Below are 27,147 nucleotides of genomic sequence, written 5' to 3'. Positions count from 1 at the left end.
AAAAAGACAAAAAACAGCGCTACCTCCCCTCCCCTCTGTCGATAGCCGCCAGACAGAAGAAAACTAAATATAGGTAAGCTTTTTCTATCAGAGAGGCTCTAATTCCGCTTGCCAAGCTGCCTATTTTGAGCTCACTATAAAGAAAATGTACAAGCCGCCCTGACCCACCCAGCCCCCAAATGGCGACCACGCTTCCCCGGCGCCTATTTCTAGCTCTAGAGCAGCAAAGCCCACCCAGCACATATTACAAAGCCTTAGAATTAGCGTACCCTTACGCTAAGGTTCGCCTATTTATACAGCTCGCCTATTTTTGGCTCCGCCCCCCCCGCTCGTTCATTGGTTTAGCCGCGGCCACACCTATTAAGCACAACCACCTTGCGCTTCCCTCTCCGACGTAACGGTCTGGCTCCGCCCTATTTAGATAAGGGGGCGGGGGCAGCTGCAAGAGCCTCGTTCTCGGCCATCGCCACCCCGTCGTCAGTACGAATGATTTGCGCATGCGTAGTGCGGGAGACAGGCGACCTCTAGCGGTGACCTTGAAAGAGAACTAGAGAAAGAGCCGGAAGCGGAAGTAGAAAAAGGCCGGACTGCGGAGCCCTTGAGAGAGAGCAGCTGCAGCAACAGCAACTCGAGAGCCGCTTTTATTATTGTCGCCACCATGCCGAGGGGAAGCAGGAGCAGAACGTCCCGGATGGCGCCCCCTGCCAGGTAAGGGGGCGGGACGAGGCGATTTGTGAGGGTGATCTGGGAAGGGTCGAGAGGGGGAGGTGTGGTTGGAGATATTCATTGCAGGAGGGAGCCACGTGACGCCTCTATGGCCTCCTAATTTCGCCCCCAGCGCTGCCAACTCAGTGGAGATGGGGGGGGGGGAGAGAGATATTAGGGAAATGCCATAAAACTTGGGGTGATGAAGGGGGGGATCAAAACAAAGGCGATGTTGGAGATTGCAGGGGGCAGCTGTATTAAGGGGGGTTATTATCTCCCTGCCACGTGTAGTAGTAAGCGGGGAGTCTCTACCCTTTATTAATAAAGAGTGAGAGAGAGTTGTAATCTCATGTTAGGAGCAGATGCTGGTGGAAAGGGATGGGATGGGGGAATCCAAAGTCTCCATGCGGATGTGGCAAGTTCGGGTGAGGATTACAGCAATACAGTGGAGGTGATGGAAGATGAAGAGACAGATCGGTGGGTTGCCAAGTATAATACGTGCCTTGCATTTCACTTGTGGAATGGAAGTTGTGTTATGGATCTGTAAATCAGAGCTTATTTCTGGTGTTACGTTTGCATCCTTCTTTGTAAATAGGCTGAATGTGACTTAGGGGTCTAAATGAGAGTCCTGTTTATCAAATGCTTAACTTCAGAAACCTCACAGCGTACAGTGCTCCCACCACAACTGAAGGATGCCAAATGATTTGGATGGACTGGACTGTGACCTTCTAGAATATTCCACAGGAGGAATATTCTAGAAGACCATGTGCTGTAAAAGCCAGCACTGCTTTGGTGCTTCTGGGATTAAGAGTTTCTATTCAGACAGCAAGTTGATGCTAAAGCTGGAAAAGTACTAATTGGCTTACCTTAGGCAAGGGCTGACCTCACTGGGCCTGGTTCTTGCCTAGGGGTAAGGCAGAGGTCTCTGAGGTGTGGCCAGAGAAAGTGAGAGCTGAGGAGGGGCAGATCACAAGCAGAAATGGAAGAGGTGGGTAAGGGGGCAGGTTCAGTTTGGGGAAGGAGTAACAGTTGAAGTTCGTGGAGTGAAATTGTTGGGTCAAGGAGCCGGCAGTTGAGCAAGTAAAAACCTTGGCGTTCTATTGAACAAAAGTTCTGACTAAGAGAGGGATCCACATTGCATTGGTAAAGCACTGCGAATGCGGGACTTCCACAACAGACATGTAAAGCACTTTTAGACCGCTTTTAGCAGTCGTTGATAATTCTGAGAACTGTAGCTTGTTCAGGGTGCTACTAAGAGTACCCGAGTGCTTAAAATGCATAGGGTGGCTGTGACCAGACTTTGGAACTGCAAAAGCAGTGACAGTTGGTTTTGCCTTTCTTATTATTATGTACATCAAGTCTGTAAATCTAAGTTTACAAGTTGGCCTTTACTTACCACCAAAAGAGGCTAGAATGTGGTTGCTGCTTCCTTCCAAGCAGCTTAGACAGAATTGTAAAGGTGGAAGGCACCACGAGGGTCATCTAGTCCAACCACAACATGAATTTCAAACCCATGACCCTGAGATTAAGAGTCTTATGCCGTACTACCCCAGTCCATTATCCCAGCTTTACTGGGATAGGTTTATTAAATGTATACATCGCTTACCACAGAAGTATAAAAAACCACATTGTTCCATCAGACAGGTCACTAGACTGGCAGGCAGTCAGTCACCAAAGAGACTATGTTTCAGTTGCAAAATCCAAATGTTGCAAAAACCAGGATCCCATCCCACCTTCAAATTTGGGGCAGGTAGAGATGGATGCTGGATTCCCAACTCACATCAGCCCTAGCCAATGTGGTCAGGGATACAGGGAGATGTAGTCCAGCAGCATCTGAAGGGCCACAGGTCCCCCACTTCTGCTCCAGACTGGCTCTCTACCAGCTCTGACCAAAGATCAGCAGTATCATGTTTCACTCCCTCTGTGTACAAGGCAGGTTTCATAAGAGGCTGTGTCTTCCTCTGTGAATGTTTAGCCAGTTTAAGGACCAATTCAGTTTTGTAATGTTTTGTGTTGACGCCCAGCTTCCAATTTAGCTCTTAGTACGTAATATGTTTAATGCTGCATTCTTTGGTGGAAAGTGAGGGCTATATTCTTTGGGGATAAAGGTGGGCAAGAAGGTTGTGCATGCAAAGATTTAGAAAGTTTGGATTCTTGCATCAGGGGCATTTTAGCAACTCTTCTCTGAACAGTAGCACTATCGACCAGGAACTAGCCTGCTTGCAGGTACAAGTGTGTGGGCTGGAAAGCTAGTTGCCCATGAAAGCTTATGTATCAGGTGTGTGTGAACGCCACCTACATCAGCCTTGAACCTTTCTCCTCCTCCCCCAGATGTTGCTGAGCTACAACTTCTGTTATCGCCAGTCATTGTCCATGCTTGCTGGGGCTGATGGGAGTTGTAGTTCAGCAACATATGGGGGAGGAGGGGAAAGGTTCAAGGCTGATGTAGGTGGTGTTCATGTGAACATAGGTGGTGAGGAAGCATAGCCCCAATTGTTGGGGCTCAACATTCTTCAAGGAGAGTATAGGAGGGTATTTTTCTTACCCTCAAAGCATTCAAAGGATCAGCGTTCAGGAGAAAGGTACATATGTACTGCTTTCCAAGTCATTGTTCCTGAGCATTTTTCACATAACAGCTCTGATTTCAGCAAAATGGCTGCATCAGGTGGCTTCAGACCATGCTGTAGGGAGATGTGTTAAAGTTAAACTGAGGCAGCAAATCCCTAGAATCAGCATCCCCCACCCCCTCTGGAGGGGGGACCAGGTTGGAGGAAAGTCTGGACTTTGGTTTGTAATTGCTATACTTGTTTATTTTTACTTGCATGATTGTATTTTCGAAATGCATCAGGGGACCTTATGCTGAAGGACTGGTAAGAAGTCAAATAAATAAACACAGGCAGAATAAATAAAAAATATCCCACACTGGGCCGCTGTAACAAATGTTTGCATCCAGGATTGCTTTTCAATGTGTTTCTTCTCCTGCCTTTGCAGCCGTGCGCCTCCTATGAGGTCTGCTCCACCACCAGCTTCTCATGCCCCTGTTCCAGCCCCTGCCCCTGCCTCTGCAGTGGCTTCTCCTGCCCCCAGGCAGCCTGGCCTAATGGCCCAGATGGCCACCACTGCTGCTGGCGTGGCCGTGGGCTCTGCTGTGGGGCACACTCTGGGGCACGCCATGACCGGAGGGTTTGGAGGTGGAAGCTCTGAAGCGGCAAGGCCCGACATCACTTACCAGGTGAGAGAGAAAATGATATATTTTTGTTTATCTGAGCTTTTTAGGTGCACCTTGAGCCATACAGAATTCTCCTGGCTGATGAAACCCATGTCAAGTTTTCTGGGCTGATAGGTGATGAGGGCAGAGCTGTGCCTCCTCCCCTCAAGTCAAAGAAGTCGGCTCAGACATGGCTTATGAGTGAGCCTTGCTGGCAGGATGCAACTTAACAAAAGCTTTTCAAGAACAAAAGAATACATGCAACGTGTGTTCCATTTGAGCACCTGCCAATCCAGGAGTAAAGCATATATTTGTATCTGGTATAGTTATGGATTTGCATCAGTTCTGAAAGTCAAGAGACTAGATAATGTGCAGTTGTGTATTGATGAATCACACCCATTTGATGATGTTAGTATGAGTGTACAAAGCCTTAAGCCTCTTGGGACCCAAGTACTTGAAAGGGTGCCTTCACCAGTAAGAACATTGTTACCTGGGAAGAAGACGCTGCTTATGGTCTCCTACAAGTAGGAATTGCACAAAGAATCCAAAATTTCATTCTTGGTGGTGGCATCCCAACTACGGAACTGCCTCCCAGTGAAGATCAGGCAGTGCCCTGCATTCAGGAAGACAAACGTAAAGGCTTTCTTATTTATCCAAGAATTTGGACAATAGTTTTTATGAACCTTTTCACACTACTGCTTTCAGCAGTATTTTATAGTGCTATTCTAATTTTTTGTGGGTCATGTTATTACTGTGAGACACCCTGGATTTCCTTTGGGGAGAAAGGATTGGTTAGAAATTTGAAATAATACATAAAATAACCTTGACACCTGACAGAACTGAATACAGAAATCCAACTAACAAGCCAGCTGGGCATCATGAGAAGGAATCATTTTATAGCACTCCCCCCTCCCTTGGACCTCAGTTGTATTAGCAGCATATAAGTGCCAGTGTGGTGTTTCTGGACTACAACTCCCACCATCCCTGATCATTGGCTATGCTCTCCAGAAACATCTGAAGGGCCACAGGTTGTGCACCCCTGGATCAGAGGGTTGGGCTATCACCTGTGAGACCACAGTTCAAATCCCCACTTGGCCATGGAACCTCGATGATCTTGGGCCAGGCCTACTTCACAGGGTTGTTTGTAAGGGTAAAATGGGGGGGGGGGGAGAGAGAGAACCATGTACAACAGCATGGTATCGTTGGACTTAAGGTGAAAATGTAATCAACAAACATTGAAAGCTAATTCTGAATGCATAAGGTATAAAAAGTGTTGGCGGTCCTTATTAACTGGAGGATTTAGCCAACTGACTAGGAAGGAAAATTATTGGCACCCCTGAGATTTGGAAATTTTGTCCTCCAGTTTGGAATGAGGATGCTGCTGTGCCTGTTGATGCCTCCCCTTTCTGCTGGGGAGCCACCATACTCTGGCACCCTGAAAACATTGTTGAAGGCGGGTGGGGTTCTTAGCAAATGTAATCTTTTAAAAAACATTTTCCCATCTTAATTGTGCTACTGTTCCTCCTCAGGAGCCTCAGACAGCCCAGCCTGCGATGCAGCAGTCGCAGTTCACGCCTTGCCAGTACGAGATGAAGCAGTTCCTGGAGTGCGCCCAGAACCAGGCCGACTTGAAGCTGTGCGAGGGGTTTAGCGAGGTGCTGAAGCAATGCCGGTTTGCAAATGGTGCGTAGCTCCTTTGGCCTCCCCGGAGGTCTGAGCAAATGTTGGATGCTGCAATTGATCAGGGCTGAGGGGTCTCGAGCCAGTGTAACACTTTTGAGGAGGTGCTTCTGGTTCTTCCAGACCCTGCCAGGTAAACCTTAAGCCGGTTGAGGGAGAGAGAACAAGGAGCTGTACCAGTCAGTATAGAGCAAATGAGAGAGTAATACAAAACTGACTTGCATAATTGTGTGCTATTTTAGTCCTTGTCCTTTGTACATGTTTTAGATAGCTGCTAATATACTTTGCAGTAAAAGTATATACTGCAATTCCTGGCAGAATATATGGCCTCTGAATAGGCGCTGTGATTTCTTTGAACCAAAGTGGGATCCCAGACAGGCTTCGTTCTCCCAATCACACTGAAGCTGTTTTGACACGGGGTTGTATTCAGTGCCACCTCCTCTCCTGCCCTAAGATTCTGCTGGGGAGGGTTTGAGGGAGCCTCACACAGATTATGGGGGAGGGTTGTTGCTCCACAGTCTTGGATTAGGTCCTCTTTATTGGGTGCATTGTACCCAGGTGAAATATTGGTGCATAGACACAACTTTATTTATACAGTGGTGCCCCGCAAGACGAATGCCTCGCAAAACGAAAAACGCGCAAGACGAAAGGGTTTTTCGGTTTTTGCGTCGCTTCGCAAGACGATTTTCCCTATGGGCTTGCTTCGCAAGACGAAACTTCTTGCGAGTTTTTTTTCCTTTTTCTCAAAGTGACCGCAAAGGCGAGCTCCGGTCACGCAGCCGAGGGAAGCCCCGCTGTGGGTCGTCCAAAGTCAGCCCGAGCACGCCACTCACCTAAAAGGCATGGAGAGACGGAGGGAGCGCACGAGAATCCCGGTGCAGAGGAGGCTCCTGCAGCAAAATAAAGGCAGTCGGCAGCTGGAGGGCTCCAGGACCCGGAGCTGCGGCAGGGCCGTCAATGGCGTTGCCGGAGACTCCTCCCTCTGGGCCTCGCTCTCTCCGCCTTCGCCGCCGCTTGCCCTGCGTGCGATCGGCCGGGCTCATCACTCCGCTCTGCAGAGCGCTGCGCAAAGGCGCGGCAGGACAGGTGTCCGGGGACGCTTTGGCTGAGCGCGCCCTGGGATCGGAGGTGCAGGGTGCTTGCTGCAGATCTTATCTTCCGGGGTCGCTGGGATGGCGGCGGTCGGGGCTTGTGTTATGTAAGCGCATCAGGAGGGACTGCTTAAGATGCCGGACGAGACTTATGCAATGGCCAGATGCTCCCTAGGGGTCGAGGCTTGCAGTTGCGGGAACGAGTTTATACCTGTAGCCGCTAATAGCCGTGCTTCGCAAGACGAAAAAACCGCAAGACGAAGAGACTCGCAGAACAGATTAATTTCGTCTTGCAAGGCACCACTGTACCCTGTATCAGCCACAAAGGCAAACAAGACAGTTCCTGTACACTTGCTTAATGGTCTAAAAATCACAGCACAAAAGGAAAAATGGATGAGGAGGAAAGAAGGAGGGGGAGCCCAGCTCAGCCACCAATTTTTGAAGTTAAAAGGCGGTGCTTATCATGAACTAGCTGTTGTCAAAGCAGTTCAGGGACAGGAAGAGTTCAGTGGAACCAGTTTTTCCAGCAGGGCTGATGGAATGAGACCTGCCTCCCACCTCTCCCTCTGTGGCAGTTTCTCATTAATGGTTGATGCCAGATCAGTTGAAGGAGCTGGTTTTCCAGTTTGTTTGCTTTCAGAGCACCAGACTCTGAGGTGTGGGGAACAGACACTTCCTATAATCTGAAATGTGTGCCCTCCTGATGTTTTAGGACCTAGCTTCCATTAGCAGTGCATCTGGAAGGTGCTGGGTTAGCGAAGGCTGATCTACAAATAAGGCCACACCAGTATATTTGCGTTAGATGGGTTCCATCCTGGGCCCCTTTTCTGATATGCAGGTTCTGTACTGAAATTCATGAACTCTCCTACCTACTTCACCACCACCACCATGCCGGAAAATAGAATAATACTGCTCTGAAGCTCCATTTCAGCAAGGTGGATTGTGTTTAGGTTCTTGTGGAAAAATCAGAAATGTTATTAGGGGCTTGGGGTGGCTGGGGAGGGGGCAGAAGCAGTCTTTGGAGGACACATTAAGAAGCCAGGGGTCTGCTGGACACAGCAAGACCTCTTCTGAATATTTGGCTTTTATGTGTGTCTTGATAGTAATCAGTTTCCTTTCCTCTCTCTTTTTCTCTTTCAAATACACAGGTTTAGCCTAACGAGCTCTGCGAGATGAATCTCATCCCTCCTCGTTGAATGACATGTCGCTAGTGAAACTCTTTCTTCTTTTAACATCTTAAAAGCTGCCTGGCATTCCTTCATGTGTGGCCACTTGTCCGTCTCCCGAGGAAGGAAACCTGGAATGCTTTTTACAGCAGGAAGGATGCTTCTGGCAAGAGTGTGGGACATCTGTTGCGTGGGGAGAGATAAGACACACAGAATGCTAGGATTGTGATCGTCCCCTGCTTGCATTTACCAGTATGCACCTCTGAATAAAAGTCAATTTCTCTCTAGAAAACATGTTTTGAAGTGCCTGTTCTGTAGCTCACATCATGGATCTCTGATGAGTAAGGCTGAGCTGGGAAACAGAAGGTGGTGGCATCGCTGGCAGTCTCCATTTTCCCTCTGTATAATGAATGGCATCCTTTCCCCAATGCTGTTCAGTGTCACGGTAGAATATAAGCATAGCATTGTAGAGTTGGAAGGGATCCAAGGGATCATGCAGCCCAGCCCTCTGCAATACAGGAAGCAGAGTATCGCTGGGTGGGAATCCAAATTCTGCAGCTCAAACAAATTGATGAAAGAAAGTAATGACAGTCAGCTGCAGCTGAGTGTCTTGATGCCAGCACTGTGCCAAGTGGTGGTGAACATGTCTCGGAGGAGTGGTGAAAAGGGGCTTGACCAAAAACTGCTCTGCATGGAGTGTAAGAACTGCAACGGGGTGTCTTCTCCACGAGGGGGAGCTTCCTGCCTGGTTTATATACAGCCCTGATCTCCCAGATCTCTCAGTCATGCAGAAAGCCTTCATGCTTGGAGGAGGAGTTCTACTCCAGAATCTGTAGAGATGAGAGAGGAGTTAAACATTGGTGTGGGGGAGCCAAATATATAGCCCCTTTCTGCACACTCGCCCTCTATGTGTGCAGAGGCCTTATTTGAAGATGGAAGCAAGTGCAAATTAAAGTGGGCATCCTTCCAAAAAGGAACAGCAGGCTATGAAAATGAAATAAATCTCTGCCTGTGAGCCAAGGTAGGGCCTGTTCTCTGGGCTGCAGCCAGGGTTATGTAACTGCCATGAATGGCTGTTTGTAGGCTGCAATGGTAATACAATGGTAATATTGGCAGGGGGTTGGACTCGATGGCCCTTGTGGTCTCTTTCAACTCTATGATTCTATTCTATGATTCTATGGTTGGCTGAACACAGTGCAGTTTTAAAAGGGGGTTGGAGAAGCAGGTGGGGCAACGGGCCATTCTGCCCAGCAGTGCCCAGGACTAGCCATGAGCTATCTTACAACGCGATACCAGCTGCCCGGGCACAACCCCTCTGTACATGCTTGTCATGCATGAGCCTCCTTATTGGCAAATTCCACGTGGCTATTTCTGCTCATTGTTTATGGGAGTGAGCACTACTGAAATCGATACAGCCATATTGTTCCTGCAAGGCTGCCTTGACACCAGTGGCTACATCGTGTAGAATATGATGCAACTAAAAGACTTGTGGTTCCCAAACTTTCAAGCCACCGCCCCCTTGCATTCCATAAACTCGCCCCAAGTGTACCCTACCCTATAAAAAGCACGATTTAGAATAGCTGTTTGCATAACCCGCCAAAGCAGATAACGATAAAATTCAAAACAGCAGTGATTGCACCTTTATTCAAAATCCAATTAAAACTTAAGTTCTAAGTTGATAACATGGATGAACTGGATCCAGTGATGCTAACTTTTTGAAGTCTGATAGTCGCTTACACCTCTATTGCCGCCACACACACCCCTGCCCCACACTTGCCTCTTAGCACCCCCAGGTAATTCCACTGCCCCCTTTGGAAGCTACATAGCTAGGCACTCAATAATTGCTAGTAAAGACTGAAGGGAGACATTCTGCATCTCTCACCCAGAAGTGTGGAGGACCATGAAATAACAAAATGTAGCTCTGCGCCACCTTGGGGGTTTTTTACTGCTACATGTAGCTTGGGGTCCGGTCAGTGCCTGGATGATGACCTGGATGCCACCTGGCAGAAGAAAGGCAATATTTAAATGTGCAAAAAGAAAAACTAGACGAGTCAATAAGATGTGTGTATTGGTTGAATGTGATTTGGGTCCAGTTTTGTTTTCTTCAGAAGTTTTTCTGAATGTGAGTCCCTATGGTCCCAGATTTGATCATTGGCTATCTCAGTGTGCATCGCCCAGCTTACCTTGTGTGCCAAATTCTCTCCTTGGGGTGACCCTCTAGGAATGTGAGAAAAGCCTTCCCAATGGCCCATCCAGTCCAGCATCTTGTTCTCACAGTGGCCAACCAGGTGCCTGCAGAAAACCCACTAGCAGGATCCAAGCACACAAACTGTGCTGTGGCTTCCAGCAACTCGGTTGGGGCCATCACTGCCTCGTGTGGGAGCAAGTACCATAGTTTAGCTATGCTCTGCATGAACTTTCATTTATGAAATACTCAGCTTCATTAAATGCCCTTGAGTTCTAGTCTTATGAGAGACGAAGAAAAACTTTTCTCAACCCACTTTCTCAATGCCATGTGTAACTTTACACACCTCTATCATGTCTCCTCTAAACTAAAAAAAGTCCCAATGCTGCAAAATCTTCTAAGGGACCCACGTCATCCCCATGATGAATGATCAAGTTGTCCTTTCCTGAGCCTTTTCCAACTCTACAGTATCCTTTTAGAGGTGAGGATTTGACCACCCTGTTCAGTGTCACTCCAGCAACTCAAAGAGAGTGTTGTTGCCTCTGCTGAGCTGCTCCTTCACCTCAAAGCAGGGTCACTCCTAAATAAACACTCCAGCAGTTCAGCATGCTCAAACTGGAGGGCTGGACCAGCTCCCAGATTGCATGACCATTTTTATTTTGGGCATTGGTGTTCCCGCAGGGGCGGAACGGCGCCCACAGCAAATTAACAGAGAATGCAGAAGGCTGGTTTGTAGTAGCCTCAACATAATCGAGGCAATTTGTTTCTGGAGTTGCCTGCCGGATTTTCTCACAAGGCATTTCCTAAGGCCGGATTAAGTGAACAGTTTGAGAGAAAGGAAGATAATGGTGAGTACCAGTTTACTTCATCCAGAAATTGTTCCTGTTCAGCAAAGAGATTTAAGGAGGGGGGACAAGGCATTTCTTATACTCAGGACAGCCTTCCCTGAAAATGATGGGCATGATATACACGGCCCCATTAATTCCAGGGGGCCTACTCTGAGTAGGGCTTAGTTGGAGACCATCCTACGTTTATGCAGGTGTAATGATTACTTTCTAAGACAATGTGTTTGTTGGGGGGGGCTGAGTATGCCTGGAAGCAGAGCTGAATTTGCACTTGGGTTCAGCTTGAACTAAAGCAGAGCACAGCTTGTCCAGAGTGTGGCTTTTTCCTCGCTGCTCGGAAATCACAGTTAGTCCCCAAGACATCTGGAACTGAGGTCAGACTTTTGATCCTGAAGCTCTCAAAGCTGCTTGCTTTAAAACCCAAATGCATATGAGCTGCCTGCGTGGGTATCAGAGGAATGAGAGGCTTGCACTCTGCACATGCCTCCAAGGATTGTGTCCTGAGGTGGACTGGGCTGTCAGAGCCAATGGCAGGCTATTTTGATGCCTCATGCCACAATTGCGGGTGGGGGTGTGATTTTGTGTCACAGCACAAAATGAGGGGAAGGTTAACCCTCCCCTTCTGTGCCGTTCAGTTGTGACCACAGGCTTTTTTAAAGCTTCACTTGTCACTAATGGCTTGTTTGTTTTTAAGCAAGTCTAATTGTATGGGGGATCAGGGCATGAGAAGGGTGAGGAACAGGAAGATGGTGAGCCCACAGAATGAAGATTCCCTCCTTTCCCATAGAAGGCTGAGCCCATTGAAACCAATGAGATTTCAGATGTATGTATTTTTGTTTATTGCAATTATATCCCACCTTTTTCTTTCAAGGAGCTCAAGGTGGTGTACGTGGTCCTCCCTCTCCTCAATCCCTACAACAACCCTGTGAGGAAGGTTAGGCTAAGGGGCAGCAAGTGACCCCCAAGGGTCACCCAGGGAGCTTCATGGCTAAGTGGGGATTTGAACCCGGTTTCTCCCAGGTCCTAGTCCAAAACGGCACTACCACTGCACTACTATGGCTTTCACTGGCTTCATTCGTCCCATAGACTTCAAGGGGAACTACAAGCCAATTTCATAGCTGTCAACTTTTCCCTTTTCTTGCGCGGAATCCTATTAAGAAAAAGGGAAACGTTGACAGCTATGGCCAATTTGACACAATCCTATTACTGCAAGATAAGTTGGTATAGACCTCAAAGCAGTTAAAAAAACAACAACAATAAAATTATCAGCTATTGAAGCTATTGAAAACATTTTAATAAACAAACAATCCAATTAAAACATACACCAACATTCTGCATGTCTGGATAGACTTGCCTAAACTAAAACATTTTAGTAAGTGCCAAAAAGGGTGCAGTGAAGTCACCTGCCTGGTGTCAATTGGCAGGGAGTTCCAAAGTGTGGGTGCCACACACCAGAAGGTTGATTTATTGCAAAAACGTAATGTGTAATTATGCCAATTATGCCAACCTAGCATGTGTAATAATGCCAATTCCGCAGATGGAAGAAGTCTAGTGGGCTTGTATATAGGATAAGGCAATATTGCATGCTGCAAAGGGCTTTGTATACTAATTGTAATACCTTTATCTTGGCTTGGGAACAAATCGGCAACCAGTACAGATCTTAGAGCACAGGCGTTAAATGCTGACAAGACCCCACTCCTGTCAGCAATTGTGCTGTAGTATTTTGCACTAACTGCACCTTCAGGATACTGTGGATTTGACTAACGTTGGGCAACATCCCATGTCAGGAATGGGGGACCTTTTTTTGGAAATTGTATCTAGCAACAAAAACAGACTATACACACAATGGAAAAAACAAGCAGTGACAACAAAATAATACAAGATCAACACAAGGAGTTTTTGATAATAAAGTTGAAATAAAAACCTATTTTCAGTCCAAGGGCCACATTCCCTTCTGAGCAACTTTTTGAGGGCCACAGCCCTGTGGTGCGCTGGGCCAGTGGCAATAGTGGGCAGAGCAAGGAATCTGAATTTTAACTTTTTAAGCAGGCAATTTTTTACACATACCCTTTCTCTGTCCACTGTCCAGGTAAGGCAAGTGCCATGATCGGAGTTCAAGGGCACATCCCAGTCGGGCAAAAACACCTGAGGAGGATGCAGATTACTGCTGTTGAGGGGCATGGCCTGTGAAGGGGGTGTGTGGATTGGGAAGAGTCCTGAGGGCCAGTTAGAGAAGTGTAGAGGGCCGCAATTGACTGCCAGGCCATCTGGATCCCCTCTCCTGCAATAAGATTTGGTATATATTGGAGAAGACAGCTAATTTCCTGTGGGTGTTTTTGCTTGTTTGTTTCTTTACAGCTTTTAGTCATCTTGAAGTAAACCTCTAGAAGGTTGCTGGAAATCAGGCCAAGATGACCAAGACTGAAGAAGTGCCGGACAGCCATACGTCTGGGGAATTTTATGAGAAATATGAGCCAAAGGAAATCCTGGGGAGGTAATGAAATAAAATGAAATATATGGGACTAATCTTGCTGGTTAATACGCTGCATGTCCCTCAGAACCAGAATATGGATGTCAAATCAACTAGTTGTGGCAATTGGAAAGCTTTTGCCAGGACAATATAACACGCGCGCACACACACACACACACACACACATAGCACAAGAGTCCTATTTCTAGCAACTGTAGTTCTCAAGTATACTGCTATTGGACATGGAGGTTCCATCCAGCCACCATGGCCTATAGCTGTTGATGCACTATATTATCTTTCATAGCATGGGGTGGAGGGCTTGATCTGGCTGATTGGCCCAATCCTGAGTTCCCCCATTCCTGGGCCAGCCACTTTGACAGGTGCAAGGGACTCCTATTGATCCTGCCAATCACCTTTTTTTGGACCGGTTGGCAATTTGAGAAAGTGCCAGTAACAAAATGGCTGCCTGTGGCAGGGCATAATGCAAAATGGCTGCCATGGGAGTGTGTGCCATAACACAAAATGGCAGCTGCGGGCAGGGGTTATAGCACAACATGGCTGCTTTGGAGGGTATGGCATAATACAAAAAGGTTCAAAATCCCCACTTGAAAGTGGATGGCCTTGGGGGCCAGTCACTGTCTCTCAGCCTAGCCTACCTCCCATGGTTGTCATTGAGTTCCTTGAAGGAAAAGGAGGACACAAATGTAGTAATATTAGGATTGATTTTTTCATTGCATTTTCTCCAAGGAGATGGCATAGCACATAGTTCTCCCCCTCCCCTCCTGAATTAGTCCCCACAACAACCCTGGGAGGTGGGCTAGGCCGGGAGGGGCAGTGGATGGCCCCATGGGCATCCAGTGAGCTTCTTGGTTGAGGATGGAGTGGGATTTGAACCCTGTTTTCTCAGATTTTAGTTTGACACTCTAACAACTACACCACACTGGCCCTAGTATCTATATATTTGTAGATAGAGTGTAGATATAGGGTTTAATTCTTGCCTTAAACCTCTTTTGTCTGCTCTGCCCTTCCAGGGGAGTGAGCAGCGTTGTCCGGCGCTGCATTCATAAAGTTACAAGAGAAGAATATGCAGTGAAAATCATAGATATCACAGCTGGGAATCTGTCTCCAGAAGAAGTCAAGGAGTTGAGGGACGCCACTCTGAAAGAAATTGACATACTCCAGAAGGTGTCTGGACACCCAAACGTTAGTAAGTCAGGCTTTGGTTCCAGAAAGTTCTGACGGAACAACAGCTATGAATTGGGGGGTGGAGGCAAAAAATGGAGTCTGCTGGCTGTTATTTTCACTGAAGTGAAGGACCTAGACCTCGAGATCATGCCTGTGGATTTGCTTTGTCTTTATGATTCTGAACCCTGCGTCCCGCCATTTCTCAGGATAAATGTGCTGCTGTTTCAAATGCTCTGGGTAACAACATAAGGAGAGCCTGGCTGCTGGATCAGGCCAGAGGGACCCATTTGGCCCAGCGTTCTGTTCTCACAGTGGCCAGCCCATTTTGGGAAGCCCACAAGCTGGGTTTGAGGAATGGAAGAGAGAACCCTCACAGAAATCCTTCTCCATCTCCTCAAACATAAATGCGACAAAAACTCCGGCACCCCACCCATTTCCCTGAAATGTCATCTTCTTCCCTTTTTCCAATTTTAAGAAGAACCCACACCTCATTGACATGCAAGAATAACAAATAAAATAAAAACAATGCAACTTAAGTAAAATCAAACATATGTGCAAAATGTTTTGATGAGAATAGAAATTGCATTTGGAAAATTATGAATTGATGGGTGTGAGGAACGATGGGGGGGAAATCTGGTCTGGGATCTTGTTATAAACACCTGTGTGGCAGCGTCTCGATTCCTTGTGTGACATTTGCAGTGCCGAGAGAGTAAAATTTCCATGCCACAAAAAAAAAACCTCCTCGTTCTGCTTTCCTTGCTCATTCGCAATGGTGGACATGGTTTTCCTCCTTGTAATAGATGGTGTTCTCATTTGACACCCCCCTGCTTTAAATCCAGCCCCTGCGAGATCCCCACATGGCCCCAGCTATCATATTTTTGATGTGCTGATGAATCAGCATTACTGTAACACACAGGCTATAACTTAAGGAGGACCAGGCACTCCCAGGAAAAGGCTTCCCTCTTCTTGCTATCCGCTCTTTGCCTCATGGCATTTGTAAAGAGGTGCCTAATGTGTTTCTGGGACCCATTTGTAATTCCAGAGCTGATTCCAAGGAGTTTTGACAGCAAGGGGTTGACAGCCTCTGCCTTGGAAGATTTCCTAGACAGGTTCACAGTGGATCAGCCAAGCAGAGGATTGGTTGGTTCCAGGGCCAGAACCACCTAGAGGCAGAGAGATCAGGGGTAGCTTTTCATTAGTATGAAATGGCAGCAATTTCTCAGTTACTGCATCTGCTTTGCATGCAGAAGGCAGCAGTTTCAATCCCTGGCGGCAATTCCAGGTAGGGATAAGAATGACCCACACATTGTAGATATTGCAGAGCTAGGTAGACCAATAGCCTGAGTGAATATAAGACTGTTTCTATCTTCTTATTCAAATCAGAACAATGAGGACTAGAATCATGCTTTATTCTTTGGGAAAGGGCCGTAGTTCAGTGGCAGAGCATCTGCTCTGCATGCAGAAGATCCTGGGTTCAATCCTTGACAGCATCTCCAGACTCAATTTATGAAACCCTGGAATGCCACAGACAGTCAGTGTTGACAGTACTCACCTAGGTCAATAGTCTGCAAGAGATATATGGCAGCTTCCTATATTCCTGTGCCCCAAAAAAAGTGCATTGGGGGTTGGGGGACAGCACCACAGCATGAATCACATGAGGTCAAGGCAACCAAAATGGCCGCTGGGTTTGTGTGATGGAAAACAGGAAGATGGCGTCCTGGATTTTGGCTTCAAAATGTTGGAGGGTATGCTAACGTCCTTGAGCTATGGGGCCTACCATTAAGCAGCCAGCAAACATTCTGTATAACATACGACCTATCCTTGCCCCTGGCCCCCAGTCTCCCTCTGCCATCACTAGCTTGTTGGCCTCAGGTGTGGCGGAGACATCCACCCATAGCTGTCAACTTTTCGCTTTTTTAAAGGGAAATTCCCTTATTCTGAATAGGATTCCTCGCAAGAAAAGGGAAAAGTTTACAGCTATGCATCCATCCCATTGCCAGTGTTAAAATAAGTTTTAACTGCCAGTCCAGTCAGCTTCTGTACATGAAACAACCTTGCCTTTTGCCTCAGGCAGCCCAAATGTCCCAGACTGACTTTGCTGAGTCACCCTGCCTGAGTCATGCCATCCACGAAGGATTTTAAAACAAACATACATTTCAACATTTTACAGGCATCACAGTGGAATTTATCTATTGCTTTCCTTATATGATCACATCTCTCCCAATGTGCTATTTATGCACCATTTTAATTTAATTTAAATTATTTCATACCTGCCGTTCACCGTGAGGTGTGTGACAATTATAATCTGTTCTACAGTGAAGGTGCTTAGATGCACATCTGTGGGGAGGGAGTTTCCCGATCTAGGGGCTACCACAGATAGCATAATATGTAGGGCTGCCTTTGAAGATGGTTTGGAAATTACAGCAGGTGCCGACTTCAGCAGCGAGATGGCAAGCTACCAATTCATTTCCTGGCTTGATTCAAAGTGCTGGTTTTGAGCTATAAAGCCTTCTACAATTCAGGACCCCAGTAACTCCAGGACCACCTCTCCTCCTATGAACCAACCCAGAGCAACAGCTTATCATTCAAGGCCCTTCTTTGTGTGCCCCCTGCAAGGGAGGTATTGACAAAAGGCTGTCATTCCCCATATCTCTTAGGGTCCCCTCTGCAGAGCTTAACACCTGAGAGGGTCTGTAGGGGAAAAAGGGGTCTTTTAGACATCAGGGGCCTCAATCCTTGGGGGACAATTATGCTTTGTGGTCTTCTGGATGAGGCTGGACTCAAACTCCCATCAACCCCAGGAGGTCACATGACCAGTCTGGTGGTGGGGCTGGCCCCAGGTGACAGGTGAGGGAGAGCAGGAGCTGAAGTACAATGGACCGTTGCTCAGGGATCTCCAATGAAATGGCCTTGGAAAGCAGGGGGCAGGAAGGACCTTCCCAGTCTCATATCTGGGCCAGAGCCAGTAAAGTGATCTAGACCAGAGTTTCCCAAACCTTTTCAGGCCATCACAATAAAATTCAAAACAATGAATTGCACATTTATTCAAAATCCAATTAAAGCTATTTAGTTTAACTAATACAACAAAACGAATGGACCTGATCTAGTGATGCCAGCTTTTAAAAGTTTAATTTACACTGGGTCAGAAATGATAATAACCAGCTTCCCCGGTTGATCTTGCACAGATATCCGCACTGATTTTTAACTACAGTTCCTAGGATATCTTGAAGGAAAGACATCATCAACGTTAGAGTGGTATAGAACAGTTTGTAAAAAGAGCTGTCCAGAGCCCTCCCAGCCCAGTTCAGCTTTCAAGTCCAGATTTTGTGGAGGTGGTGAGTGCTTCAGAGGTGATCCCACATTGCTAAGAATACCATCTTTTCTTTTGCAGTCCAGCTGAAGGACAGCTTTGAATCCAACACGTTCTTCTTCCTGGTGTTTGACCTGTAAGTACTGGTGTTTTTTTAACCAACACATCATACTGAAAGAGCGAGATTTTGCCATGGGCATCCAGGTTGAGGCTTACAAACAATATAATGTTTGGAAATGGTTTGGGGAGCATTTCAGCTAGTGAAAAATGCAGCTACTCGCCTGCATACAGGCTCGAGTCACCATATTAGTGGGTCACCTGTTTTGAAATCTAAGAAGATCCCTGCTGGATCAGAGCAAAGGTTCATTAAGCCAAGCCTCTTGCTTCTCGCAATGGTCAACGATAAAAGTTCCCATGGCATGAAGGGAGCAGCTGTTCGTCTCTCCGCCTCTCTGTTGTGGGGCTGGCTCAGATTTCCCCATAACCTTTGCTAAGGTCTCTGCTGCTGTCACAGATCCTTGGGGGTCTATTTTTAGCCGCCCCACACTTGTGTAATAGCTGGTGTGGTGGCTGCTTTAACCAGAGTTTTTCCTGCACAAACATTCTTGATACATTTTTAATGCACTCTGAGTAAGCAAATTCTCCTAACATCCTTTTCAGACACACTTTTTCTTACTTCTCTTCACATATCTATTATCTGTCAAAGCATATACCATAATTCATTCATAATGATACAGTCATTAGAATTTATCCAAATGTATCTTCTGGAAGAAATTCTGATTCCCATGAGTGCTTTAAATATGTATCCTGACCTGTGGAATTCTTCTTGGTCCGTCTCCTGGCTGAGATCTTACTAGGCCATATCCCCATTTCTGACCAAGCTTATCTTTTGAACCATGAGGACTAGAGGCTTAAAAAAAACCCACCCCAAAACCCTGAGATTTGGAGTTGTATACAGTTGAAGTATACATTGGAAGTTTTAGGAGTGCTGTTTGATCTGTAAAAAGGGAAAGAGGAGTTGTGAAGCCTTCAACCTTCCCCACATCAGCTAATGCCCTTTGCTTCTTATTTAGCTTATTTTTGATGTAATTTTGTTTCCCCTCCCTCAACTTAGAATGAAGAGAGGGGAGCTTTTTGATTACCTCACAGAGAAGGTGACCTTAAGTGAGAAGGAAACCAGGTAAGCCATTTCAGCCCTCTCTGTTTCAACTACCCTACAGAGGCAAAATAGGGGATAATACTGGCCTACCACACAGGGCTGTTGTGAGGCTTGATTAGAGTTGTCAACCTATCCCCCTGCCTCTGCACCCCAGGTCTGGTTTTTTGCTCGCACCAGAGCATGGCAAAATATTGGGAGTTGGGTTTTCTAGAGACACGAACCGCTGTAATAAGAAGTCTGGGTCTGAGCCTGAGAGAGAGAACAGATTTGCTCTGAATACAAGTGTCCTGTGAATTAATCTTTGGACAGGATTGATTAGAAAGGGTTGTTCCCTGGAATGCCAGGATCTCTGTGTTATCACCAACAACTGTGGGTGGGGGCTGCTTCCCTGCTCACATTGCTTGCCAACTCCCCCATCTCCTCAGAGCATCTCATGTCCCTCCATCCTTACTTTATTCAAATCTCTCCTGTTGTTGAAAGCCACCATTTTAAAACCTGCCTTCTCTTTTTGCTCCCCACCTCGACTTCATGCAAATCTAGCACTACAAATCCTCCTATGGGGCTGTGTGGTGACAGCCTTATATTTCTATTTCTGTGTTATAATTATACAATTGTAAAAAAAAAATTGATAAAAAGACAAGAGAAGTATACTACAATAGCAACTTTATCTGTTTCTCATTATCAATTTAGGGTGCATTTCATTTCCCTCTAGCCTCACTTTTTGTAGCCTGTGTATATATATTTATTTAAGTTATTTCATAAAATTTATACGCCACTTGGTGGTACAAAAAACAAACAAACCTCAGAGTGATTTGCAAAAATAGATAAAACAATAAAATTACCAATAAGAAGAATTAACAATAATTTAAGACTTTTGAAAAGGTAAAATAACAATGGACTAAAAACAGATTAAACTCGTGCCAGCTTTCTGAACAAATTAGGGTTATCTAATCAATGTTTTAAGAAGGTGCATAAAAAGAGTACATTGAAGGCACCTGCCTGATGTTAATAGGTAGGGAGTTCCAAATTGTTGGTGCTGCCACACTAAAATATTGAATTGTTTATGTTTCTCTTTCTCTCTGGGTTAGGCAATGTGGTGCCCTCCAGATGTTGCTGGACTTCATCAGGCCCAGCCAGTATGGCCAATGGTCAGGGATGATGGGAGATTCCAGCAACATCTGGAGGGTACCGGACAGGATCCCCTGATCTATCCATCCATGCATCTACATACTTCCAGCAAAGCAATAAAGAACAGGGGTGCCCATCTTCTCCTTTGGATGGTTTCCTTTTGCTAAGAAGCGTCCGCTCCCTCTCCTTGCAGGAAGATCATGCGTGCTCTCCTGGAAGTCATCCAGTATCTCCACAGCATGAACATTGTCCACAGGGATCTCAAGCCAGAGAACATCCTTCTGGACGATGACATGAACATCAAACTGACCGACTTTGGCTTCTCCTGTCAGCTGCACAGAGACGAAAAGCTCAAAGGTGACATGGCGGGCTTATGGCAAAGATAAGAAACTGTGGGGTGCTGATGGTGGAGACTGCATTCTAACCCTTGCCCCCTAAAAAAAAAAGTAGGAACTTAGGAAGCTGCTCCATATCAGGGGTGGGAACCTTTTTCAACACAAGGGCCACATTCCCTTACAGGAAAACCACCAGGGGGCCACTGGCTGGAGTGGGTGGGACCAGAGGCAAAAAGTAGGTGGAGCAAAAGTGGGTGGAGCAAGTGGGTGGGACTCTTACCTTGGTACAATATGGAAACTTAAACACACACACACATTCACCATTGTACCCAAGCAAGCAAAAGGTTTTATATTATTATTTGATTTGTTAACAAAAATAAAGTGCAAACGTGACAGACAGAAAGAAAACAAAGAATAGAAACTGTAAATCCTAAAGTGTCACAGCCTGGAAAGAGAAAAGTTCAAAGTTATGGCACAGCTCCTAAGGGAGGCCAGAGAACTCTGAGGGAAATTGCTGCATGTTTGTTTTATTCATCTTGTGTCCAGAATGGGAACAAATCCAACAAACATTATTGGTGTTCCCTGTTGCTGTTTTCTGCCCCCAAACCATGTATTGTTGATGAATTTCCCGCTAATTTGCATTGTGTTCCTTTGCCCTGAAATGAATGGCGTGAAATTAGGTAAAATTTTGCCATTGCTAAGAGATGAATAATGTAGTTTTTGCCAGAAGGTGAACTGCAGTAGAAGGGAAACAGTGTTGCATGCTGTGTAGAGAGCGGAGCAGAAATAAATTCCTTCCTACAGCCTTAGTTCTAAGAAACGCTTTCTGCTCCAAGGCCAGAAGTTCCCCATCCCTGCTCTATACTGAGTCCATCTAGTTTAGTACTGTGCGCACTGGCCAGCCAGGGTTTCAGACAGGGGTCTTTTCCAAACACTTACCTAGAGGTGCTGTAGATTGAGCCTGGAAAACCTCACTGTGCAAACCATGAGTCAAAGCCCTTCCCCATTTTACAAGCCCAGAATCATACAGTCCTGCAGCATCTGTCTAGACAAAAAATCCTGAAACTGGCATGTTTCCCACACGCATCCGGTTGGCCACTGTGAGAACAGGATGCTGAACTAGATAGGTCTTGCCCCGATCCAACAGGCTCTTCTTAGGTTCTTAACTTGCTTTGAGCCAATGGGTTTAGCAGGATTTTAATAATAATTAATACTAACTGATATTACTTTTAACAAGTATTTAGCTTTTTATTCCTTTTCTTTGCAGAGATCTGTGGAACTCCTGGCTACTTGGCTCCCGAAATACTAGAATGTTCCATGGATCCAGACCATCCAGGTTATGGGAAGGAAGTTGACATGTAAGCAGAACCAATATATCATCATGGGGTGGGGGAGCAGACTTACCTAAAAGATCACAAACCCCTCGAGGAACCTACCTGGGTGCTCAGGTACTCAGGGAAGCACCTTCTCTTGATCCCATCAGCATCAGAAGCACAGCTGGTGGTGACCCATGAGAGAGCCTTCTCCGTGGCTGCTCCCAGATTGCAGCATTCCCTCCCCAAAGAGGCCAGACTGGCTCCCTCCTTGTTATCCACCCACCGGCACACTATTGGAATTACCCAACACTTCTGTCTTCATCCATCCTTCATTCTGTGTGACTCTCGGTGCGCATTGCATCTGCTTTACATTATGCACGGCTCAGGCGCAGATGCATTTAATTATGGGGGTGGGATTGCTTGTTTCAGGTGGAGCACCGGGGTCATCATGTACACCTTGCTGGCAGGATCCCCTCCGTTCTGGCACCGGAAGCAGATGCTGATGCTGAGGATGATCATGAACGGGGACTACAAGTTCGGCTCCCCGGAGTGGGACGATCAGTCGGACACCGTCAAGGACCTGGTGGGTGGTGTTTCAAGAGGGAGGGCAGAAGGGCCATAGCTCCGTGGCAGAGCATCTGCTTGGCATGCACAAGGCCCCAGCTTCAACCCACACTATCTCCAGGTAGGGCCCCTCTACCTGGAGAGCTGCAGCCATTCAGCGTAGACCAGGCTTCCTCAACCTCGGCCCTCCAGATGTTTCTGGCCTACAACTCCCATGATCCCTAGCTAGCTGGACCAGTGGTCAGGGATGATAGGAATTGTAGTCTCAAAACATCTGGAGGGCCAAGGTTGAGGAAGCCTGGTGCAGACGATAGTGAGCAAGGTGGACCCAATGGCCTGGCTGCATATAAGGCAGCTTCCTAAGTTTCTGTGAACAACAGATTTAAAGTATAATATTTTGTTGTTTAAGCAGAAGGGGCTGTAGCTCAGTGGTGGGGCATATTTGTTGCATGCAGAAAGTTTCAGGTTCATCTCCATAGGGTGGGGAACGCCCCCCTTCTGAAACCCAAAGAGCCACTGCCAGTCAGTGTAGACAATACTGAGCTAGATGCAGGGACAGACTTTGGTAACATGGTGTCCTGAGCAAGGAAAACATTTGGTGGGCCCCTTGCCCATATATTTCTTATTTTCACAATAATTCCTTTTTGTACTTGGGAGTAGGTACTTATATTATTAGCCCCCTTGGCTTGGTGCCCCATGTGGGGGAACCGCCCACACCACCCTATATCTGGCGCTGCTAGATGGCCTGACTATATAAGCAGCTTCCTATTTAAATTGGCCCTTTGTTTAGAATCAAGAGGATGAGAATCTTCCTTTATTTTCAGTATAGGTAGCTTCCTATATTCACTTACCAGGCCTCCTGACTCTCAGGAAGAAAAGACAACTCAAAGGACAGAGGTCAGAACAATTACAAACAGGGTGCAGAAACTGAATTGAGTTTTTATTCCTCTTCCACACTCATAATGCCAGACCTTTAACTACATCACCTGAATTTTCTGGGGTGCAATTGAATCCCCCTTGAAAACAGAGACAGTCTGAAAGGGTCCACTGTCTCTAAAACTCATGGGTGACCCCTCATTCAAGGCCTGAACAATTTATAATCAGGCAAGCAAAAGAAGAGAAGAGAATTTGATTGCTAGGTATGTGCCAGGCCATGATCTGCGCCTGGTGAGCTCTGACTGGCGCAGGGCAGATGGCAAACTGTCCGGGCCCCAGTTTGTGCTTTAGCAGCCCCTGAAGCCTTTCTGCGGCCCAACCCCAGCTCTTCTTCCTCTGCGTACAGATCGCCCACTTCTTGGTGGTGAAGCCGCAACACCGCTACACCGTGGAAGACGCCCTCGCCCACCCCTTCTTCCAGCAGTATGTCGTGGAGGAGGTCCGACACTTCAGCCCCTTCCGGAAATTCAGGGTAAGGGAGTTAGCCAGGTCCTGCTGGGGGGCTCACCTGGCCCAGTGTCTGACTCCCAGATGTTGCCTTTCACCGTAGAATTGCAGTCCTTTCCCCCTTCTTTAGCTGTGATTATTGCATTGCTGGGGGTTGAATATGACCCTTGGGATCCTTTCCAATGCTGAAATTTTATGACATGGCCTGCTGTGCACTGGATGCTCCTCGTACTTTTTATCACTTAACTCTCATTTCCCCAGGCATCATAAAGCTGTGCTGGCTGAGGCTGATGGGAGTTGAGAGTCCAAAACAGCTGGTGACTGCAGCTTGGGGAAGACTGGTCTAAACCTAGTACAGATGTCCTCTGTAGAAGCTGGGCCTGACATAAACAGGTTTCCCCCTCCCAAAAGTCAATTATTGATACTGAAGATCATTTCAAAGCAGTTAAATTGATATAGATTCCTCAGTCAAAAGACAGGCGATGAGTCAATGAAATGCTCCCTAAACATAAGGGACTGCTGGATGAGGCCAACAGCCCAGCTAGTCCAGCATCCTGCTCTCAGTGGCCAATCCAGGTGCCGCTTCTGGGAAACCCACAAGAAGGATCCAAGCACAAGAGCATACTACCCTCCTTCCAGAAATTGGTATTCAGAAGCATTGCTGCCTCTGACTGTGGAGGCAGAGCATAGCCATCGTGGCTAGTAGTCATCAATAGCTCTCTCCTCCGCCATGAATTTGTCTAATCCTCTTAGGTAAAGGTGAAGGGACCCCTGACCATTAGGTCCAGTCGTGGCTGACTCTGGGGTTGCGGTGCTCATCTCGCTTTATTGGCCGAGGGAGCCGGCGTACAACTTCCGGGTCATGTGGCCAGCATGACTAAGCTTTTTCTGGTGAACCAGAGCAGCACACAGAAACGCTGTTTACCTTCCCGCCGGAGCGGAACCTATTTATCTACTTGCACTTTGACGTGCTTTCGAACTGCTAGGTTGGCAGGAGCAGGGACTGAGCAACGGGAGCTCACCCCGTCGCAGGGATTCGAACCGCCAACCTTCTGATCGGCAAGTCCTAGGCTCTGTGGTTTAACCCACAGCGCCACCCGCGTCCCGAATCCTCTTTTAAAGCCATCCAATTTGGTGGCCGTCACTGCCTCCTGCAGAAGTGAGTTCCGCAGTTTAACTGTGCTGTCCTTTCATTTTATCAGCCTGCAGCCCTCGTCACTGAGTTTCTAAACATGTTCCATCTCCTTCTCCAGGTCATCTGCTTGACTGTCCTGGCATCGGTCCGCATCTACCTCAACTACCGCAACGTCAAGCCCATCACCAGGGACGTGCTGCAGCGGGACCCCTACAGCCTGAAGCCTGTCCGCAAACTGATCGACGCTTGCGCCTTCCGGATCTATGGGCACTGGGTGAAGAAGGGTGAAGCCCAGAACCGGGCTGCTCTCTTTGAAAACACTCCCAAGGCTGTTCTGTTCAGCTTGGCAGCCGAGGAAGAGTTGTTCTGAGTTCCAGCACGCTCGGTGGTCAGGCGAAGCCTCCCAGCATGTTAACAACTAAAGCAAAACTTTATTATTTACTTTAAAAAAAACAACTCATATTGCCTTTTCTCCATGGAGCTCAGCAACACTTCCTGCTCACCATTTTTATCTTCCCTGCAACCCTGTGAGGTAGGCTAGGGTGAGCAATCTCCAGAGAACTTTATGGCTGAGCTGGGGTGGAGATTTGAACCCAGTCTTAGTCTGGCAATCTAACCACTATACCACATGCTCTCATTATATATACTTTCCTTAATTACACAGTCTGAGACACACCAAAATTATAACAGTATAGTAGTGCTCTAGAAACTTGCAGAATTTTGTCTGGTTTTTCTTCCTGGACTGGGGGGGTAGGGTGGGACATTGTTTAAATCTCTAACCAGCCCCATCCTAAGAGTGGCGGACAAAAATATGCAAGGCGATATATACTCAGAAATTAAATGCAGGCATCGAATATTCCTGCATTGCAGGGGCTTGAACTCGATAACCCTTGTGGCCCCTTCCAGCTCACAATTCTGATTCTGTTAACAATTTTGAAGCGGTAAACTCCAGCCACTGAAGGGTCATCTCCATGCAACGTAAAAAGGAGTGCATGGCAGGAAAAAATTCAACAGGGCCTCTGGAGAAACTCAACAGGTGAAGCAAGCTTCTTTTCACCCCCAGTGTATGGCTGCTTAAATGAGGCAGAGAAGCTGCTGTATGGAAAGGAGTCCCAAGGCCCTTAAACCTGTTAGAAATATTGAATTTGCTGCCCCAAGAAATCTTTTAAGACTAGACAAATGCATGGGGTTTTCCAGGAGCTGTGAGTGGCAAGAGATAAACATGGAACCTCCAGTGTCAGAGGCTGTATACCTCAGAATACCAGATCATAGGGCACAAACAATGGGATTGGGCAGGGGGAGTTGGGGTTGCCTCTTGCTTTCAAGTTCGGCTTCTCGTGTTCCTGAAGGCGTCTGTGCAGCCAGCGTTGGAAACACGGATGCTGGACCAGGAGGGAGGTCTTTGCCTCCTCTGGTTGGCCTGCCATGGACTCTGGAACACAACTGCTGCTTCATGTCTGTATTGTGATGCCCAGTGGCAAAGTGAGTGTCCAGCAAGCCTTAGAAAAGGTGCTGATGAGCTACAACTCCCATCAGCCCTAGCAAGCACAACCAATGGTCAGGGCTGATGGGAGTTGCACTTCAACAACATCTGGAGGGCTAGGGATGTTCCCCACACTTCCCGCTACATACAGCATCAGCCCAATAGCTCAGGGGTGTGAAATTATTTATTATGACTATTTATTACAGCTGCACACACGGAAGGGAATGGATTGGTTTTCTAGGGGAGGGATTGATTTAAGAATGAATAAATGTGCTTTATTTATTGGATGTGGACTTTTGTTCATTGCACAGCGACATCTTGCTTCATCGAATCACTTGCTTAGCGACGTCTACAGGGTTCTTCATATAGCAGGGGGTTCGACTAGAGGACCATTTGGTCTCCTTCCAACTCTAGAATCCTATGATAAAACAGGCGCCTCTGTGCGCTTCCAAGTTATAATCCGTTTATTCTGCAGTGTTCTGCAGCTCAGCCTCCCACAATCTGGTACCCTCTGGACGTGGCTGGACTCAAACTCCCATCAACCTCTCTGGAACATTTGCAGGGAAGGGTGACCCAGATGACGAAGGGTCTGGAAGCCAAGCCTTTTACAGGGAGCAGCTGAGGGTGTTGGGCATGTTGAGCCTGGAGAGGTGAAACAAGACCCCTCTTCCAGTTTCTGAAGGGCTGCCATGTGGAAGATGGAGCAAGCTTATTTCCTGCTGCTCCAGAGGGTCAGACATGAAACAATGGGTTCAAATGGCAGGAAAGGAGATTCCAACTAAACATTACAAAGAACTTC

General features: G+C 47.0%; 2 protein-coding genes across 3 annotated transcripts; both read left to right on the top strand.

The window, feature by feature from the left end:
* The first annotated feature begins 547 nt into the window (after window positions 1–547).
* On the top strand, window positions 548–8,142 carry CHCHD2 (coiled-coil-helix-coiled-coil-helix domain containing 2). The gene is made up of 4 exons (XM_080984168.1): window positions 548–708; window positions 3,697–3,937; window positions 5,443–5,596; window positions 7,833–8,142. Exons 1-4 carry the CDS (start codon window positions 659–661, stop codon window positions 7,841–7,843), a joined length of 456 nt encoding a protein of 151 aa, XP_080840294.1. The 5' UTR covers window positions 548–658; the 3' UTR covers window positions 7,844–8,142.
* Window positions 8,143–10,542: 2,400 nt separating this feature from the next.
* PHKG1 (phosphorylase kinase catalytic subunit gamma 1) lies at window positions 10,543–26,635 on the top strand. 2 transcript variants are annotated; one of them, XM_080983853.1, is made up of 10 exons: window positions 10,543–10,883; window positions 13,239–13,374; window positions 14,382–14,557; window positions 17,927–17,981; window positions 18,960–19,025; window positions 20,326–20,489; window positions 21,735–21,825; window positions 22,213–22,366; window positions 23,630–23,755; window positions 24,984–26,635. In XM_080983853.1, the coding sequence occupies exons 2-10, from the start codon at window positions 13,292–13,294 to the stop codon at window positions 25,233–25,235; spliced, it is 1,167 nt and encodes a 388-aa protein (XP_080839979.1). In that variant the 5' UTR covers window positions 10,543–10,883; window positions 13,239–13,291; the 3' UTR covers window positions 25,236–26,635. The 2 variants fall into 2 exon arrangements, with proteins under 2 accessions (XP_080839979.1, XP_080839978.1); XM_080983852.1 differs by lacking the exons at window positions 10,543–10,883; window positions 13,239–13,374 and adding an exon at window positions 13,571–13,920.
* Window positions 26,636–27,147: the final 512 nt, after the last annotated feature.

This window comes from Podarcis pityusensis (assembly GCF_964106645.2).
Source record: "Podarcis pityusensis genome assembly, chromosome: 15".
Lineage (NCBI taxonomy): Eukaryota > Metazoa > Chordata > Lepidosauria > Squamata > Lacertidae > Podarcis > Podarcis pityusensis.
The sequence above is the reverse complement of the archived record's forward strand: the minus strand, read 5'-3'. Positions and strand labels throughout refer to the sequence as shown.